We start from the raw sequence: 19,373 nt of genomic DNA, 5'->3' as shown, positions 1-19,373 counted from the left end.
CACACTTTCACATTATTCCTAATTCATATCACACATCAATAGATCATTTAATAGTAAAAAAATTAGATTTTAAAAACAATTAGAAAATAAATTAAAAAAGGGTTTGCATATTTGGAATCTGTGAGTGGAAGAATTGGAACTTGCAACTACAAATGATGGTAATAGTACAGAAAAGCATTTATTTTGGACTCATGTCACATGCTAACTACAGCTAGCAAGCCCGAAGTGGGGTTGAAATCAACATCAGACACAATTATTTCCACATCTAAATAAATAAAGATGTTCTATTTTATTATCTGAATATAAAAAGTCATGGAAACATCCCAGAATGTTGTTTGGTTGGAACGAGCTAGGTTTTCGTTTTGCTTGTTTAAAACTTAGACCAATGATATCTTGACATCTATATAAATTATTATTCTATTATAATGTATTATTTAATTTTAAAAATGTAAAATAGTTGTTTATTTTAAGGCAGGTCCTCACATAATTTTATATATGAATAAATTTATTTGACACTAGTTTTTTATCTCAATTTTACTTTATAATCTCTTTTAATAATAAAACATTATATTTTCTTAATAAAACTTAATATAAATAAAAATTTAAAATTAAATAATAATATATTATCAGATAAGTATCAATCTTTTGTCTTTTTATATCCATAATATCTTTTCAAATAAGACTTTGTCATATCTTTCTTATGCATTAATTAATTTTTGACCAAAATACTTTTAAGTCATTTTAGTTCATAAATAATGAATACTTTTGATTGTTTGTTGTTCTCTCCTACGAAAGCGAGAGAAGAAGAATAGTCCACTATTATTATTCTTTTTTGTATAATTAACTATTTAGACTAATAGTCATAAAATACAAAATTATAAATAATATCAAAGTTTTCGAGGGTGTACCGTATCCTTTTCGACACACCACAAACTAATCATCCAAATAAATTATTCAAGCACCAAAGTTTCAATTAGTGCTTAATCAAAATATCAAAGATGATTCCACTAAAAATTTACAAAATAAACTTATCATGAAATTGTATAAATAAATTATTATAGAATATGTTGAGGATTCCATGTTGAACAAATATTTATAAACTGTTTTTATAAGTTGAATTAAATTTAAATTTAAAATTTATTTTAGTTATATATATATAAATTAATTATTTAATAAAGATTTTTTTTTCTTTTCCTAGTTGGAAACTTTTTTTTTGAGCCCACCGTCTCTCCAATAATTTTTCAAAGTCATTAATAATGTTGGTCAAATAGTTAATTGCTTTGTTAACTACGACATTTGTAGTTGGATTATTTTAAAGTAAACTAAAGCACTTTTTATATTTGTATTAACATATATCTATTTTTTATTTAATTTGGAGAAAAGACAAAGTGGAAAGTGGGTGGAAATTTCTGGTCCAACTAAAGGAGATGGGATATATTTAATTCAATTTTGTCATCTGACATTATATTTAATCATTAATTACATCATCCAATTACTTTCTTATTATACACGCATCCATATCCTTATGTGAGGTAATATGATCCATGCAAATGTGCTTCCTCTCATTCACAACTTGCCAAAATATTGGTTTAGAGAGGACAAAAATTACTGCTAATTTATATTAAGTTAGGTCAGAATATATGACTTAATTTATATTCAGTTAGGTCAGATTTTTAATAAACTAAACCAATTTTTTTTATAAAAAATTATTTTAAATACACCAAGCTAATTCATATAAACAGTTCATACTTTTTTTTTGTAAATACTATTTATTATACTAATTTTTTATAAATTATATATTTATTTACTTTTACATATTAAATATGTTAACATAATTATAAATTTATACTAATAAACTTATTTGGGGATGATGAATTGATTCTTTATTTAAAATATTTATTAAATTTTTTTTAAAATTTAACAGCATGGTAGTTAGTTTTTATTTTAAAACGGCTAATATGAGAAAAGAAACAAATCATATTCAACTTTTTGTAAATCACAAATTATAGAAGTGAATTTTGAATTTAATTCAATATAATTGATTTATAAGGTGAATGTATTTTAATCTTTAAGATTCCAACATATATTTTTATGTTTAACAATTATTTTAAATTTTATTGTTTATAATTCAATAACATTTTTTGGTAACTTATCAATCTATTACTTTATTTTATTTAGATCGATATTAAGTTTATCTCAAAACTTAACTTAAACTAAATATTCAAACAAACTAATAGATAAAATTAAAATTTTATAAATAACGAATCAACCCTAAAATATTAGTCTATAATAGATAATAATTTATAAATTGAGATTTATATTCAATTATATATTATTAAATATTATTTTTTTGGTCGATGTTGATCTTTAATATTAATTTATTTTATTTAAAATGGTGATTAAAAAGGTTAACGTTTACTTACACATATTTCATATTAAAAGCTATAAGAAATATATGATAGAAGATTATGTTGACACTGCTTAAATTTTTTAAACCCAATTATATTTAGATTAAAATAAATGGAGTGTATAAATTATATATAGCAGGAGATAAAATAAGAAAAGGAGAGATGAAGAGAAGAAGCTTTGCGTGAACATGGACATGATTAAAAAATGGAAATGGAAATGGAAAGTAAAAAGTGTAGCGGCGAGGTTGGCGTAATGTACTCCAGACGAATGAATGAGCGTTCAAAGTGGCATGCATGTCGTCCGTTTATTCGGTTTGAGCACACTCGTTGTTGGCCTTTCAAAATGCATTTTCTTCTCTCCTTCTCTTTCTCTTTCTCTTTCTCTTTCTCTTTCTCTCCCTCTTTCTCTCCCTCCTTCTCTCCAATCTTAGCATCTTCAATCCCTGCATTCCTCCATCATCGTCACCCCACTTTGCTTTCACCTTCTTTTCATGGTTAGTACCCTTCATCTTTTCAATTCTTTTTCCACTTTATCACTACATTGCTTATCATTATGTCATTATCGACATGCATGTGAATGTGAATGTGAATGTACTTGATTTTGGGAACCAATTTTGCAATGGGTCAGGTCTTGGGTGGTGTCGAGTGTTGGAAACATGGCATACAAAGTGGACCATGAATACGACTATCTCTTCAAGATAGTACTCATTGGAGACTCTGGCGTTGGAAAATCCAATATCCTTTCCAGGTTTACACGGAACGAGTTTTGCTTGGAGTCTAAGTCTACCATTGGGGTTGAATTCGCAACCAGAACATTACAGGTTCTTTTTCCTCAAATTTCCTTTTTTTCTTAATCTTCATTTCAGAGGTAGGGCTGTGCCTCTAAAACTTCAATTTTTGTCATTTTCTTATTACCCTCCTTTAGTTTTGGTGTGATCATTCTAACAATGTGATGATAATAATACCGAAAAGCATGTAACTTGATGATCGTGATTAAAAAAAATGTTATTTGGTATTTGATGTGACCACCGAAATTGATGAATGAAAGTTTGAGATGAATGATGTCATAACCAAGCTTTTATTAAACGGTCTATGATTTGGATTGTAACAACAAGGTTTTTGCAGTCTTCATAATCACATTGTGGTCATTGGTCACATTTATCTATAATTTTCTGTAACATCAATGTCAACTAAATCTCAACTATGACCATAACTGCAACATAGCCATGTATAGTACTCTGTTGTGAATCATGTCTGAAAATTTTTGACCGTTTCCCTTATAATTTTGTCTACACTAGATGTATTGCAGTTCCATGGTTTTCATTGCTCATACACTGTTTGTTTGTTTGACATACAGGTGGAGGGGAAGACTGTGAAGGCACAAATATGGGACACAGCTGGTCAAGAGAGGTATCGGGCTATCACAAGTGCATACTACAGAGGAGCAGTTGGTGCCTTGTTGGTGTATGACATAACGAAGAGGCAAACATTTGAGAATGTACAAAGGTGGCTTCGTGAACTGAGGGACCATGCAGACTCCAACATTGTTATTATGATGGCTGGAAACAAGTCTGATCTCAACCATCTCAGAGCAGTCTCTACCGAGGATGCTGAAAGTTTGGCTGAGAGAGAGGGTTTGTCATTCCTAGAGACTTCAGCATTGGAGGCCTTCAATGTTGAGAAAGCATTTCAAACCATTTTGTTTGATATTTACCAAATTATAAGTAAAAAGGCACTGGCTGCACAGGAAGCAGCTTCCACTAGCGTTCCTCATGGGACTACCATAAATGTCTCAAATATGTCTGATAGTGTGGAGAAGAAATCTTGTTGCTCCAATTAAAGTTGTAGAAAAGATGAGGAGGAACAAGTTTTTTCAGGGATTTTTTTTTTTGTATTTGAAAAGACAGAGGACATGACGAGTAGTGTTACCTTCTGCTACATTTTCTTCATGATCTAGTTTTTTTAGAAGACATGAGAGGCTGATCTCCACAGCCTTCGACAAATACAACAGAAAAATGCATATAGAAGACAAGTGTTAACAATTTGTAGTCCTCACTTTGGTATACTGATTCTTAAATACATGCATTCAGATTTTGTGTTTGGTCTAATTGCTTAGTTTATTAGTAGTAGTAATTAAGCAACTCTAACTGTAGTTTCACATTAGACTCTTATCATCTTATTCCCTTTTATAATAAAAAAAGATGTTTGACTGCACTTCATAAATGTTTTACAGTACTTATGAATTTCAGAATATTGTTACTTGAATATATATATATATATATGTATATGTATATGTATATTTATATATGTATGTATATGTATATTTATATATGTATGTATATGAAAATGTATATATGTATGTATATGTACATGTACGTGTATGTGGAATATTTTTGGAGTATAAATGAAGTAGACAACTAATGTAGTTTCCTTTGACTGGTATGTAAAAATGTCGCTAATTTTTTTAGGTACATAATTTTTTTTTAAAATGTTTGATTTGATATAAATGGAGAGTCCATTCTCGAGGGAATTTGTACTTCAAAATCTAAACCTAAAAATGAAATCGGCATTTCAGAGTAATTTGTTTTGTTATTAAAAAATATTTTTCAGAAAAAACAAATACTCTGAAGTTCTTTGATAGAAACTCCACTCTATCAGTTACAATGTTAGAGCCAGACTGTTGTTAGGCCAATTTGGTGGCCCAATCCAAGCGAGGCAAGCTAACGTATTGATCTATATTTTTTAAATTAAAAATTAAAATTAAAATAGTTTCAAAAATATTTATTTATTTATTATATTATTTGAAGAGATAAATATACAATATTATTTTTAACTTAATCATTAACACTAACACATTAACTTTTAATCATTAATTATAATAAAATGATTTTGATATAAATAATAATTCTTTTAATTTATTTAATTAAAAGCAGTTTTATGTTTGTTCAAGGTGTTAAACAAGGGGAAAAAAGTAACTAACATACCCTTCTTACCAATAACGTGGCACCTATTCTCAATAAAAAAAAGCAACGTATCTGAAAGTGAAATAAAATACCACAAGTATTAATGTCGGTTTTCATAGAGATTACAACTCAATAGTAATAGACAGAGAGGATATTATCCTTTTATTATATTAGCCTTCTGATAAATAAACAAATTTATTAATGAAAAAAACTTATGACATATCATATGATCAAAATTTTCGCAAAAATAACCTCCACAATCTTAATACTCATAATGAATAGGAAATAGCGACATTAGTAATGCTCTAATTTAAAATTATTTGAAGTGTGGAATGAGTTTATGTGGATTCAGTTTTATTTCAGCTAAATATAAGATAAATTATCATTGAAGTAAGTAACTAATTCTAATTCCTTGTTTTGCTGCCTAAAAAAAAAGGAGGTGAGTGATGCCACTTTACTAGGACATCACAATCGAAAATTTGTTTTGTGTTCTTTTCTTTGCGTGGAGAAAAGTTTGTAAGAGATTGTCATGATTCCCTTCCAGTATTGTTTAGACACCAACCTTTATGTAGAACCTGTTACTAATGAGACAACCAACCTTCGTAACATCCTTCACTATTTAATTTTTCTTTTGTTTTAAACTGATGACAGAGAGTGTAACTACGGCTGTTGATTGAAATCAAAGTTACTGCAAAGCACATAATTTTTTCTTAAAAAGAAGTCTCTATCTTATATAATTTAGTGTGTCATGAGGAGGTATTTGCTTAATTTTTTTTATTGCTTGTATTGTTTATACAGTGCGGGGATAAAAGAATTAGCATTGTGAGATTTATTTGGGTGAAGCAATGAAGTATTGAAATCATTAATTAACCCATAAATTGGTAAGTGAGAAGTTAAGTAATTAAGCATAGTTGTAATGTGAGCAACACCTTGTTATCTTTCAGTTGCAGGTTGTATTCGAAGCAGTTAATAATGCAGTTGAATCAACTGAAGTGGCAATTCTGGTTGCTATTTTTGCATTTGAAATGCCACACCAACAATAGATTGTAGAAAAAGGTGAAGAGATCATCAGGAAATGAAGAGAAAGGGAGGTGAAAGTGAAGAAAAAGAAGACCAGAAATGGGTGCGTGATGCATGTGCTGATTATAAGGGCAGAGTTCCTCTCCCTGCTGCAACTGGTGTAGGGAAAGCTTCTCTATTTGTGATTGGTTAGATATCTCTAGCATAAGGCAAGTGATTAGTGTAACTTTCTTCTTCACAAACTTTTCAAACCAGCATAAGGCAAGAGATTTATGGAGAGTATTTCAGAAGTGGGGTGGGGAAGATTTTTAGATGTGTTTATCTTTGGCAAAGGTTGATTCAAGAAAGCAACGTTTAAGATGTGTAAGGTTAAAATCTTACACTTGAAACATAGTATTTCAAGTTAATATTTATATATTAATTGTAAACCATTGAAACACAACATAATACAAAGATCACCTGTATAACAACAATAAAGTGTTTTATAGAAATAGATAAAAATGTTCCATGTTGATTTAGAATTTACTAATACAAATCAATATAATGAATTAACTTTTTTCTTGTGACTCATTTGTTTGGTTTACACGATAAGTAAAATGCATGTGCAGATTAATATATTTGAAGAGAAAAGTTTTGTTAACATATTAAACAGTAAATAACATATATTTGAGATTTTTTATAATAATCTAATAATATCTTTAAATAATAATAATAAAAAATAATAATAATAATTTATTATAGAGTGTTATTATATCACACACCGTCCATCTTATTTTCTATCTTACACCGTCCCACTATTACACTCTGCACCCCTCACTTTCACATATATCAGCTTGTCTCATTCACTATTACTTAATATCTACTCCCATTAGATATTAATATTTTAACATTTTTAATTATTTTAATTTTAAAAATGGAACTGGAAGTGTCAAAAATATCATCACCCCACCCCTTTATAAATACAGACAACGCACACTTTCACTCACACTCACCACAACCCACACCACCCCACTCCACCGACGACCACCGCAGCTCCGCCGCTAGCTTCTGCGTCAGCCGCAGCCCAGCCACGCACCAGTACACACCATCACTCCTGATTCTCCATGCACCGCACACCACCGCCCCCGCCCCCGCCCCAACCAACCAACTCCACCTTCACCAGTGTAACCATCTTGGATCTTGTCTACGCTGCAAACCTCGTAGAAGCACCACACGTGAATGTTAAGGTTTGAGCTCTTGTTCTTCACTGCGTTTCCTTTTGAAATGTGTTCAGATGTATGTTTCACTTTTATATATTGTGCTCGGAGGGAAGTCAAGGGTACATGGTTTTGCTGCAGCTTTATTAACCGTAGGGATGCATATATATGTGATTTCCTTTGTTTCAGTGGTTGCATGATTGTTGCATTCAAAATACATATCAAGTCTTCGCTGCTGCATATTTTTCAGTTTTTGGCGTATGTGTGGCTGCTGTATGTTTTTTATGCATGTGTGGGGCATAAAAAAACCTGTACCGTTTTGTCACATAATTGCAAATTTGGTTATAACCACTCCTGTTTTAATGTACCAAGCAAGTGTTTGCACATCACGGTTTTCTAATGGATATTTTTGTTGTCACTTTTCTTGTCTTTAAGCTCATGGGTAGCTTGTACAAATGGACTCCAACTATTTAAAAGAATGAGCGGGTCCCCATGGGTTTAGTTTAAATTGGTGAGTAAAAAATTGTAATGGATCAGAGAAGATCCACGGAATTTAATCTAACCAAAATGATACTGTGAGAATTTTGGAGTTATATATAATTTTTTATGTGATAATTTAGAAATAAATATATATAATAAAAATTAAATTTATAATTTTATGATATAAAAAAATATTAAAATAAGAGTATTAAAGTTGTAACGACATTATAAGTTTTAGCAATTTGTATCATTACTCTTTTACCAATTTGCATGCAAGTGGGACCCATGACTTTCTTTTTGCAAAATGGAATCATGGACGTATACATAGTAGAAAATTTGCACTCGTGTGCATGTGGGGTCCATGGTCATGAGAGGGACCACTTTGTTGCATCCTTGGATTCATGAAATCAGTGGCAAGAAGATCAACAAGTGCCATGCAAATTAAGATCCCAACTGAAGCTGCATTGAATACTTCTTCCACAATAAGTGCAGTTGGAATGTTCTCATCATAAATATTTGTTATTCCTATGCCAATTCCAATCTTCACTGGAGTTCTAAAGGCAAAGAACAATCCCATCAGGATAACAGATACTCTCTTGAAATTTGCCTGAGATATACAACTTCCAAGTCACATGCCTTCAAAGAATTGATGAAAAGTCAACGCATGTACCAGTGGTTTTATTGTGCTCGGACTATCTGAAGCTCCCAATGAAATTCCAATGATAACAGAATGAAGAATAATTCCCAACTCCAACACCTGTGATATGACTCGATGGCGAAGAATCTGGGAGGAGTGAGAATGGGGATGTGAATATAGGCAGAGCACGTTCATCTTCACACGCATGCCATGCTCATAGCCCTGTTCACTCCTCTCAGCTTCTTCACCATCGAGTCATATCACAGGTGTTGGAGTTGGAAATTATTGTTCATTCTGTTATCATTGGAATTTGATTGGGAGCTTCAGAGAGTCCGAGCACAATAAGACCACTGGTACATGCGTTGACTTTTCATCAATTCTTTGAAGGCATGTGACTTGGATGTTGTATATCTCAGGCAAATTTCAAGAGAGTATCTGTTATCGTGATGGAATTGTTCTTTGCCTTTACGACTCCAATGAGTATTGGAATTGGCATAAGAATAACAAATATTTATGATGAATACAGTCCAACTGCACTTATTGTAGAAGAAGTATTCAATGCAGCTTCAGTTGGGATCTTAATTTACATGGCACTTAGTTGATCTTCTTGCCACTGATTTCATGAATCCAAGGATGCAACAAAGTAGTCCTCTCATGACCATGGACCCCACATGCACACGAGTGAAAATTTTCTAGTATGTATACGTCCATGATTCCATTTTGCAAAAAGAAAGCCATGGGTCCCACTTGCATGCAAATTGGTAAAATAGTAATGATACAAATTGCTAAACTTATAATGTCATTACAGCCTTAATACTTTTATTTTAATATTTTTTATATCATAAAATTATAAATTTATTCTTTATTATATATATTTATTTCTAAATTATCACATAAAAAAAAATTATATATAACTCCAAATTTGTCACAGCATCATTTTCGTTAGATTAAATTCCGTGGATCTTCTCTGGTCCATTGCAATTTTTTACTCACCAATTTAAATTAAACCCATGGGAACCCGCTCATTCTTTTAAATATTAGGAGCCCATTTGTACAAGCTACCCATGAAGACAAGAAAAGTAACAGCAAAAATGTCCATTAGAAAATCTTGATGTGCATACACTTAATTGGTACATAAAAACACAAGTGTTATAACCAAATTTGCAGTCCTGTGGTAAAACGGTACAGGTTTTTTTATACCCACACATGTATAATAAACATACAGCAGCCACACATACGCCAAAAACTGAAAAAATATCCAACAGTTTGAAACGAAAACCTGATATGTATTTTGAATGCAACAATCATGCAACCACTGGAACAAAGGAAATCACATATATATGCATCTCCTACGGCTAATAAAGCTGCAGCAAAACCATGTACCCTTGACATCCCTCCGAGCACCATATATAAAAATGAAACATACATCTGAACACATTTCAAAAGGAAACGCAGTGAAGAACAAGAGCTCAACCTTAACATTCATGTGGCGCTTCAACGAGATTTGCAGCGTAGACAAGATCCAAGATGGTTACGCTGGTGAAGTTGAAGGTCGGCGTTTCGATCTAATGAAAGGGTAATTAATATTTCTCATTGTTAGAATTTAGTGGAGTTGATTGCATAAATGATATGTACATTATAATTCAATCACAAATTATCACGATAAATTTATTGATTTTAATAATAATTATCTTAAAAGTTAATCCAATTAAACAATATTTCTAGTTAGATTATAGCATAAAAACTATTACACTAACAATATATGCCTACTAAATTTATTAGTGGAAATTAACGTAAATCAATTTAATGAATAGTTTTTTCATAAGGTTGTAATAATTGAAGAAGAACATGTTCAGGAGAGAAAAAATCTATGGAGATTAGTAATAGTGACGACAAGAGTCAAAGAAACAAAACTTGTTATAAATTTAGTTCTTATATGATTAAATTCATTAACAGTTGGAGTATGCGTGGTCAAATAAGTAGTTCCTATCAACTTAAAGATAAGTGAAATCTTCAAAATTCCAACAATTTCCATGTCTATTTCATTTGTTGGTACCTTAATAACTATCCTAATATATGATAGGATTATTGTTCCAATTATGAGGAAAATCATCGATAATGAAAGAGGCATCAACATTACAAGGATCAACATTAACATGAAAATAATTTTAATTTTCATACTCATGGTTGTTGCTACCTTAGTAGAAGCAAAGAGACTAAGAATGGCTACACATGACGCCCTCACAGTATGGGAAACTGACCACAATTATATGATTGTTGTGTTTCATAACCCAATATTTAATTCTGGGCGTTGGAGATTCATTTTCTATAGTTGGTTTGCAAGAGTTCTTCTATGATCAAGTTCCTAACTCAATGGGAAGCTTAGGAAAATGACTTTGTATCTTAGTGTGATTAGAGCAGGATAATTCTTAAAGCATCTTTCTGATAATAATTGTGGACCATGTCACGAGGAAGCTGTGCAAAAGTTCGATTGTAAAGGATAACAATTCAAGTCATCTAGATAGGTTTTATTGGAGGTTGGCTATCATAAATGCTTTAAATTTGTGTGTCCGTATTCTTGACAAAGATTTATACTTGTAAAATTGTGCATAGGAAAGTTATGGAAATTAATGGTTGTAACAATGATGGGTGGAGATATAGTAATGTACATGCTAGCCAGTATTTTATTAGGCTTCTAAACAAGGGTTTAAAAAACAAAAGCATAAAACTATGTACTAATTTTTAAAACTCACGTTTTTTTTTTCTATTTTATTTGTATTTTTAACATATACACAAGTTAATTTTAACTTATGCAGAAATTAATTTTATTTTTATTCATTTATTTTCTACTAAAAAAAATTATTAAAAAACCCGTTAGAAGATCTTATGGCCGGCCAAGAATATTTACTATCTGGTTGAAGCTACTTTGAACAAATCAATTGCATCAAACTTCTAATATATTTTTTTATAGGGATAATATGTGTCATCGTTGATATTGGTGTTAGAAAAAGGACTTCATAAATAATTTCATTTGATACATCACTTTTTTCCTTCCCATCATGAGTGACGCTGCCATTGTAAAATTTCTTGTTTGCCATGTTTCAGAATCATCTTTTTTTTCTTCTTGCATTTTCTGCAAAAATTAATTTTATTTTTTTATTCGTATTTCTTTTTTTTACTAAAACTCGTTAGAACATCTCTGAAACCAAATTATACTATATATCTTTCATATTTAATAAAAAAATCAATAACATTAAATCAATTCATAGAAGATATTAAGATTTGTGTTAATGAAAACAGTGTCCGCTGCATAATTAACTTTGTTAAACTTTAAATCTAACAGTGCAATCTCATTTTTTATATGAAAAAAATGAATTTTGGCATAATGTATTTTCTAAATACGAATTGAGCACTAATCCAAAATCCAGATAAATATATTTAAGAGTTAAGTAAAAATTATAGCAAATCATGAGGAGCATCTTAGGTCGGTTTTATCATACCACTATCTCCACTCCATCATTCTTACAACCATCAGTTTCTACAATTGTCCTGTGCACAGTCTTATAAGTATACCTCTTTGCAAAAAACAGAAAGAGACACAAATTTAAAGCATTTATGATGGCTAACATCTAATAAAACCTATTTAGATGACTTGAATTGATATCCTTCCCAATCCAACTTTTGCCATTCTTCCCTGTGACATGGTCCACAATTATTATCAGAAAACTGCTTAAGAAGTATCCTGTTCCGATCACACTTAGATATAAACCCATTCCTAAGCTTCTCATTGTGTCTGGAACTTGATCATAAAAGTACTCTTGCAAACCAACTATAGAAAATGAATTCCCAAAGCCAAGGATTAAGTATTGAGGTATCAACCACAACACACTCATAGAATTGTGGTCGGTTTCCCATACTGAGAGGGCGTCATGTGTAGCCATTCTTAGTCTCTTCGCTTCTACTATGGCAGCAACAACCATGAGTATGACAAATAGTGCCATGCCAATGCTAATCCTCGTAAGGATGTTGATGCCTCTTTCATTGCCAGTGACTTTTCTTAGAATTGGAACAATAATCCTATCATATATTGGGACAATTATTAAGGTTCCAACCGCTGAAATAGAGGACATGGAAGCTGCTGGGATTTTGAAGTTGTCACTTATCCTTAAGTTCATAGCAGCTGCTTGTTTGACAAAGAGCGTTGTGCCTTGAGCCACACATACTCCAACTGTTAATGAAGTTAGCCATATGGGAACTAAATTTATAACAAGTTTTGTTTCTTCGACTCTTGTCACTGTTACTAATCTCCATGGATTATTCTTCTCCTCAATATGTCCCTCTTCAATTATTGCAGCCTTGTCAAGGAAACTATTTATTGAATTGATTTGCGTTAATTTCAACTAATGAATTTAATAGGCATATATTGTTATAATCTAACTAAATATTGTTTGATTGGATTAATTTTTAAAATAATTATAATAAAAATCAGTAAAACTATTGTATATGATATACCTGAGTGTGCTAGTGAGTCTCAGAAACCTTCCTTTGGCCCTCTCTGACTCTGGGACCTCATACAATAAAGCAGGATTTGAAGGACAAGACAAATGTCTTTTTCTTATTGCTGCAACTAAGACTTGTAAAATTAAGCACATTGCAAAGTTCCACCCTGTGTGTCTCAGGAAACTTTTTTTGTACACATCATTATCTTCCATTAATAATTTCTTTCATCTCAACGCGGAAGAACTCATCCTTTAGTATTATTTTCAATTATTATTCACACTATATTATATATTCTATTATAATTATTATAAATGTTAGCAATAAACTGTACGGGGTGGGATTCAAAACCAAGTCCCTCGAATGACCAAAGAAGCTTTAACCATTACATCTATTAAGTTTTGTTGTCATGCTTTAATTATTGTTATACTTATTACTATGATTATCAATATTAATATAATTAATAATATAAAAATTATTAATAATATTCATATATTTAATATCATTAATTTCATTAATATTATTATTCAGATTATACATCTCACGAAAACAACTGCTTCAGTTTTAGATATTCACAAACATACAAACATGAGTTTTTGAGTAATGTTGAGGAGAGAATAATTGCATTTTTGTAAGAGAATATTGACAACATTGATAAACCTAATTTCAAAGAGAATAATTTCATTTTTCTCATAATAAGCCTAAATACTAACATCTTATTCGTATCTTAACTCTGAGATTTTTGAAGATATATCTTCTTTCAACATATGTGGAGAACAATACATGATAACTGGTTTAGTTATAGCTAACTAATTTATAAGATCTAAACTTATTTTTTTAATATTTTTAACCAGTTATAACTAAAAGCCTACAAATAGAGATTGATTCATTATCCTCTATATTTATGCATTTATACATAATAACAAACTTTGTACTTAATCATTTATATTTTATAATTATATTTTCATGAATTCTAATTATATGGTTTCTTTTTCACTTTCGCACATTAGTTGTATAATTTCTTAAATTGTTAATGTACCGGCGGTACTAGACGAGTCAGTCACTCGGTCTCCGTGACCCACCGATCGTGTAAAAATAAGTATTGTAATTGTAGAGTGACACAATGAAAATAAATTTTTTCTCTAATAAAAGTTATGAGTTCAAATTTAAAATAAATAAAAAATTAATATTTTTTTTACAATTACTAGTGATATAATAATAATGAAATTAGTATTATATGATATTTTATATTAAGTAATCATTATTAATTTATAAAAATTCAATAAATTTTTTCTTAATTATATTTTTATTAAAAGAAAAATAAATTTATCATATGGTATTTTACATTAATAAATAATTATTTATAACATGTATATTTTTTATTTTTAATAAAAATTTAGTGACAACTTAAAAATAGTCACAAGTAATATACAAATAGTGACAACTTAAAATATAGTCACAAGTAATATGCAAATAGTGACAACTTAAAATATAGTAACAACTAATAGTCAAATAGTGACAACTTAAAATATAGTCACAAGTAATATACAAATAGTGACAACTTATAATATAGTCACAAGTAATATGCAAATAGTGACAACTTAAAATATAATCTCAATTAATATACAAATAGTAACTAATTTTATATATAACACTATTAATTGCATTATCACAAAATAAAAATAATATTGACTTATGAAAAAGAAGATCATACATTTAAGTATAAAATAACATAAATTTAATTTTTTCGTAAGAATGAATTTATTACATATTATTATTGATACAAACAATGTGATAATTCTAAAGTGGTATAGTGGAAATAATGAATTTTTTTCATTAAAGGGGGTTTTGAGTTCAAATCTAAAGTAGAACAACTATTTTTTAACTTTTTGTGACAAATTAAAAAAAATAGTCATAATTTTTATATTTATCACGGTTAATTATATTATCATAAAATGAAAATAATGTTAGACATATTTTAACAGACAATTAGTTAATAATTTATCATTGATAAAAATAATTATTAATTTATAAATATTTAATAAATTTATATTAATTATATTCTTATTATAAAAAAATATTATATATTTTTTAGTAATTATTTATGATGTGTTCTTAATAATTATTGTGAGATATCTTAATTTTGTCACTATTATGAATAGCATTTGTGACAAATAAAATGAGTAGTCACAAATAATAGATAAATAGTGACAAATTTTATCTTTATCACTAATTTTAATATACTTATTGTGATATTTTTTAGTTTTGTCATTATTATAAGCAATATTAGTGACAATAAAAAAAATAGTCACAAATAATATATAAATAGTGACAAATCTTATATTTATCATTAACCTTTTGTCACTAAAACTAATTTTTCTTGTAGTGCGTGCAATTAATGTGTGTGATGATGATGTATCTTGTTCTCCAAACCTATAACTATTTGAATCATGCTTAAGAGTGGATTATCTCATGCTTAATCATTGTTTAGTTTTGTTAATCTTCTGTTATACATAATAAATTTGGTTCTGTTAATATGCTCTAACCGAATGTTGGGATCTCTGTTATTCATCAGATCCCGACCGGTAGATTTATTATAACTAATCATAATCTACAGTATAAAAATCATGTACTTAGTTTAATTATCATCCTTAATAGAGAATATGCTAATACATGAATTTAAATGTAGTGACTAGCAATCATATGTGTTAGCTTTTACCTTCTTCTATAATAACATTCCATCTCAGCGCGACAATCTTTTACTTCGCACTTCCATTTCTAAAGATGGAGCAAGAAATGGAGAAGAGAAAGGGAGTAGAACTGAGCAAAGTGAAGAAAAATGGGTGCATGATGCATCTGTGGACTATAAAGGCAGAGTACCTCTCCGTGCTTCCACTGGTGTATGGAAAGCCTCCCTCTTTGTCCTCGGTAAGATGCTTCTTCACAAGAGCTTCGTTTTCAGTAATCATTTCAACACTGCTTTGTTGTTCATTTTCTAGTTTTATTGTCATCATAAACTAACAAGAGATGTTCAACCTTGTAAAAAACAAGTGGCATGTCCTAGAAGATTTAGACTTTTACTAGCCACCCGTATGAAAAATTCAAGACGAAAAGTTAGTGACTAGTTTTCAGCAACAAGAATGTTAGCATACACTGTTACTGTTATTGTAACAGGCAAATGATTTTCAAAGTCAAAATGCATTTCCCTCTCAACAATTTTAGGAGAGCTTTCTTCTTTTATAGGTTATTGATAGTCGAAAAGAAGTTACTATAAAAATGTTTAATATTTGTGTTTGACTTATATAAGCACCACATAACTTGTGATTGTGTTTCAATTTGGAACAACTATTGAATTTAGTGAAAGGTTGAGCTATTTTGGAATAGCCAATAATCTCATCTCGTACCTGACTAAAGTGATGCATGAAGACCTCAAAACAGCAGCCAAGAATGTAAACTACTGGTCAGGAACAACAACCTTAATGCCTCTGGTTGGGGGATTTGTTGCTGATGCCTACACTGGTCGGTTTTATATGGTCTTGTTTTCCTCCTTTCTATACCTCATGGTAAATCTACTTTTCCCCAATCAATACATGTAAGACCATAATATATTATATAAATAGTGTGCATTCCTCATTTTAAAGATTGATTTTGTAATATATTATAAAAATAGTCTGCAAGACTCATTTTAATATGTTTTTAAGATTAAATTATGATTAAAATCTCCTTTCCAACGTGATATTAGAGTTATAGAAAGAAACTATCTAAACGAGATTTAATAAAGTTATTATTATTATTATATATATAAATAAAAAAGTAGTGTTTAAATTTCACCTTATAAATAGAACTTGTAATTTCATTTAAAGTCTTTTTACTAACACACAACATATTTTGTTACACTTCATATATGTTTGATAAATTTGACACACTTTATGTTGGAATTGTTTTTCTTTTTTCTCAATTTGTTTATATAATTATATAATTTAACGTGTTGTCACGAAAAATAAAGCTAATTTTTTTTTATGTGTCAATCAGGGATTAAGTCTCTTGACCATGTCTCAATTCATCCCAAGCTAAAGCCTTGTGATATTAGGATATGCCAACAACCAAGAAAGATTCATGAAGTGATTTTCTTCCTTTCTCTTTACTGTATCTCCTTCAGTACAGGAGGATACAAACCATGCTTGGAAAGCTTTGGAGCTGACCAATTTGAAGATAATCACTTGCAAGAAAGGAAAAAGAAGATGTCTTTCTTCAACTGGTGGAACTTTGCACTGTGCTTTGCATTACTGCTTGGTGCAACCGTGATTGTTTATGTTCAAGACTTTATCAGCTGGGGAGTTGCTTGCCTCATCATTAGTCTTCTTATGGCTCTCACTATCATAGCTTTTTGTGTGGGAAAACCATTTTACAGGTACAAAAGGACAGAAGGAAACCCTTTAAAACCAATTTTACAAGTTTTAATTGCAGCAGTAAGGAAAAGAAATGTGCCTTGTCCTTCAAATCCTGCTTTATTGTATGAGGTCCCAGAGTCAGAGAGGCTTCTAAGACACACTAGTGGGCTAAGGTATTTATCACACATGGACCTTGTCAGATTGATATTAGTATTCTTCATTGTTAGAAATTAAGGAGTAGTTACTGCAAATGCCATCTACACTAGAATACAATAACAAATCATTATCTTACAAATTAATCTGATCAAACAATATTTCTAGTTAGATTATGGTGTAAAAAGTGTTATATAAATGGCTCTTAAATTTAATCATAAAAATTAATGCAAATCAAATCAATGAATAGGTTTCTTGACAAGGCTGCAATAATTGAAGAGAAACATGTTGAGCAGAAGGAAAGTTCATGGAGATTAGTAACAGTGACAAGAGTCGAAGAAACAAAACTTGTTATAAAATTAATTCCCATATGGCTAACTTCATTAACAGTTGGTGTATGTGTGGCGCAAGGCACAACACTTTTTGTCAAACAAGCAGCTGCTATGAACTTAAAGATAAGTGACAGACAACTTCAAAATCCCAGCAGCTTCCATGTCCTCTGTTTCAGCGGTTGGTACCTTAATAACGGTCCCAATATATGATAGGATTATTGTTCCAATTTTGAGGAAAGTCACTGGTAATGAAAGAGGCATCAACATTCTTCGGAGGATTGGCATTGGCATGGCATTATCTGTCTTGCTCATGGTTGTTGCTGCCTTGGTAGAAGCAAAAAGACTAAGAATGGCTACACATAACGTCCTCACAGTAGGGGAGGCTAACCATAATACTATGAGCGTGTTGTGGTTGATACCTCAATACTTAGTCCTTGGCGTTGGGGATTCATTTTCTATAATTGGTTTGCAAGAGTATTTCTATGACCAAGTTCCTGACTCAATGAGAAGCTAGGAATGGCTTTGTATCTTAGTGTGCTTGGAGTAGGATTCTTCTTAAGCAGTTTTCTAATCATCATTGTGGACCATCTCACAAGAAAGAATGACAAATGTTGGATAGGCAAGAACATAAATTCAAGTCTTCTCGATATATTTTATTGGATGTTGGCTGTCATAAATGTTTTGGTTTTGTGTTTCTTTCTCTTGGTGACAAAAGGGTACACTTACAAGTCTGTACATAGGAGAGCCATGGACAATGACTGTTATAAGAGTGATGAGGTAGTGATGGTCGCTTGATAAGCGTACTAACACCCTAACTAAAATATCTTCAGCTGAACCAAATCTTTAATGTATTGCTTCCATTATATTTACTGGAATTTGAATTTGTTAAGTTACTCAGATTACCCAAGATATCAGATGATATATTCTCTTACAATTTAGCTATTGAAGCTAACTAAGCAAACATTTCTTGTGTTGGTCCACAAAAATATGGAAACACCTATAATAAAATTTTGAAATTGATTTTATTAAGAAAATAATAATTATCAAATTATACGTAACTAATTTAATAATGATAAAATTCCATGATTAGTGGGTCCCTACATAATTAACTCTTGTAATTTGAAGAGAAAAAGTTTATTATGATTTAAATTTGTTGAGAGTTTATCCTGAAAATAACAGTTCTAATTGTTATGATAATTTCAAATTTTATTCTGCAAAAATTATTATCGTCCTGTGTGATCAAAATTATTATCATTCCAATATGATCAAAATTATTATCGCCATGTAGCCAAGTCC

General features: G+C 30.3%; 2 protein-coding genes and 2 pseudogenes across 3 annotated transcripts; 2 read left to right on the top strand and 2 right to left on the bottom strand.

The window, feature by feature from the left end:
- The first annotated feature begins 2,652 nt into the window (after positions 1-2,652).
- On the top strand, positions 2,653-4,621 carry LOC137815023 (ras-related protein Rab2BV). Its single transcript, XM_068618036.2, has 3 exons — positions 2,653-2,902; positions 3,037-3,229; positions 3,766-4,621. The coding sequence occupies exons 2-3, from the start codon at positions 3,065-3,067 to the stop codon at positions 4,246-4,248; spliced, it is 648 nt and encodes a 215-aa protein (XP_068474137.1). The 5' UTR covers positions 2,653-2,902; positions 3,037-3,064; the 3' UTR covers positions 4,249-4,621.
- A 3,756-nt stretch (positions 4,622-8,377) lies between these two features.
- LOC137816115 (zinc transporter 8 pseudogene) lies at positions 8,378-8,911 on the bottom strand (annotated as a pseudogene).
- A 3,260-nt stretch (positions 8,912-12,171) lies between these two features.
- LOC137816114 (protein NRT1/ PTR FAMILY 5.7) lies at positions 12,172-13,416 on the bottom strand. Its single transcript, XM_068619205.2, has 2 exons — positions 13,217-13,416; positions 12,172-13,072 (listed from the first exon to the last, which is right to left on the bottom strand). The coding sequence occupies exons 1-2, from the start codon at positions 13,414-13,416 to the stop codon at positions 12,334-12,336; spliced, it is 939 nt and encodes a 312-aa protein (XP_068475306.1). The 3' UTR covers positions 12,172-12,333.
- A 2,566-nt stretch (positions 13,417-15,982) lies between these two features.
- LOC137815026 (protein NRT1/ PTR FAMILY 5.6-like) lies at positions 15,983-18,872 on the top strand (annotated as a pseudogene). Its single transcript, XR_016515025.1, has 4 exons — positions 15,983-16,129; positions 16,547-16,764; positions 17,234-17,765; positions 17,996-18,872. The product of XR_016515025.1 is annotated as a protein NRT1/ PTR FAMILY 5.6-like (transcript).
- The last annotated feature ends 501 nt before the right edge of the window (positions 18,873-19,373 follow it).

The sequence above is a fragment of the Phaseolus vulgaris genome, chromosome 1 (assembly GCF_051622355.1).
Source record: "Phaseolus vulgaris cultivar YP4 chromosome 1, ASM5162235v1, whole genome shotgun sequence".
NCBI lineage: Eukaryota > Viridiplantae > Streptophyta > Magnoliopsida > Fabales > Fabaceae > Phaseolus > Phaseolus vulgaris.
The sequence above is the reverse complement of the archived record's forward strand: the minus strand, read 5'-3'. Positions and strand labels throughout refer to the sequence as shown.

Bases quoted from the DNA above. Each gene is read 5' to 3' on its own strand.
- LOC137815023 (XM_068618036.2), top strand. From the start codon at position 3,065: ATGGCATACAAAGTGGACCATGAATACGACTATCTCTTCAAGATAGTA. The intron at 3,230-3,765 runs GTTCTTTTTCCT...TTTGACATACAG, and splicing joins TCGCAACCAGAACATTACAG to GTGGAGGGGAAGACTGTGAA.
- LOC137816114 (XM_068619205.2), bottom strand. From the start codon at position 13,416: ATGGAAGATAATGATGTGTACAAAAAAAGTTTCCTGAGACACACAGGG. The intron at 13,073-13,216 runs GTATATCATATA...TTCAATAAATAG, and splicing joins AGACTCACTAGCACACTCAG to TTTCCTTGACAAGGCTGCAA.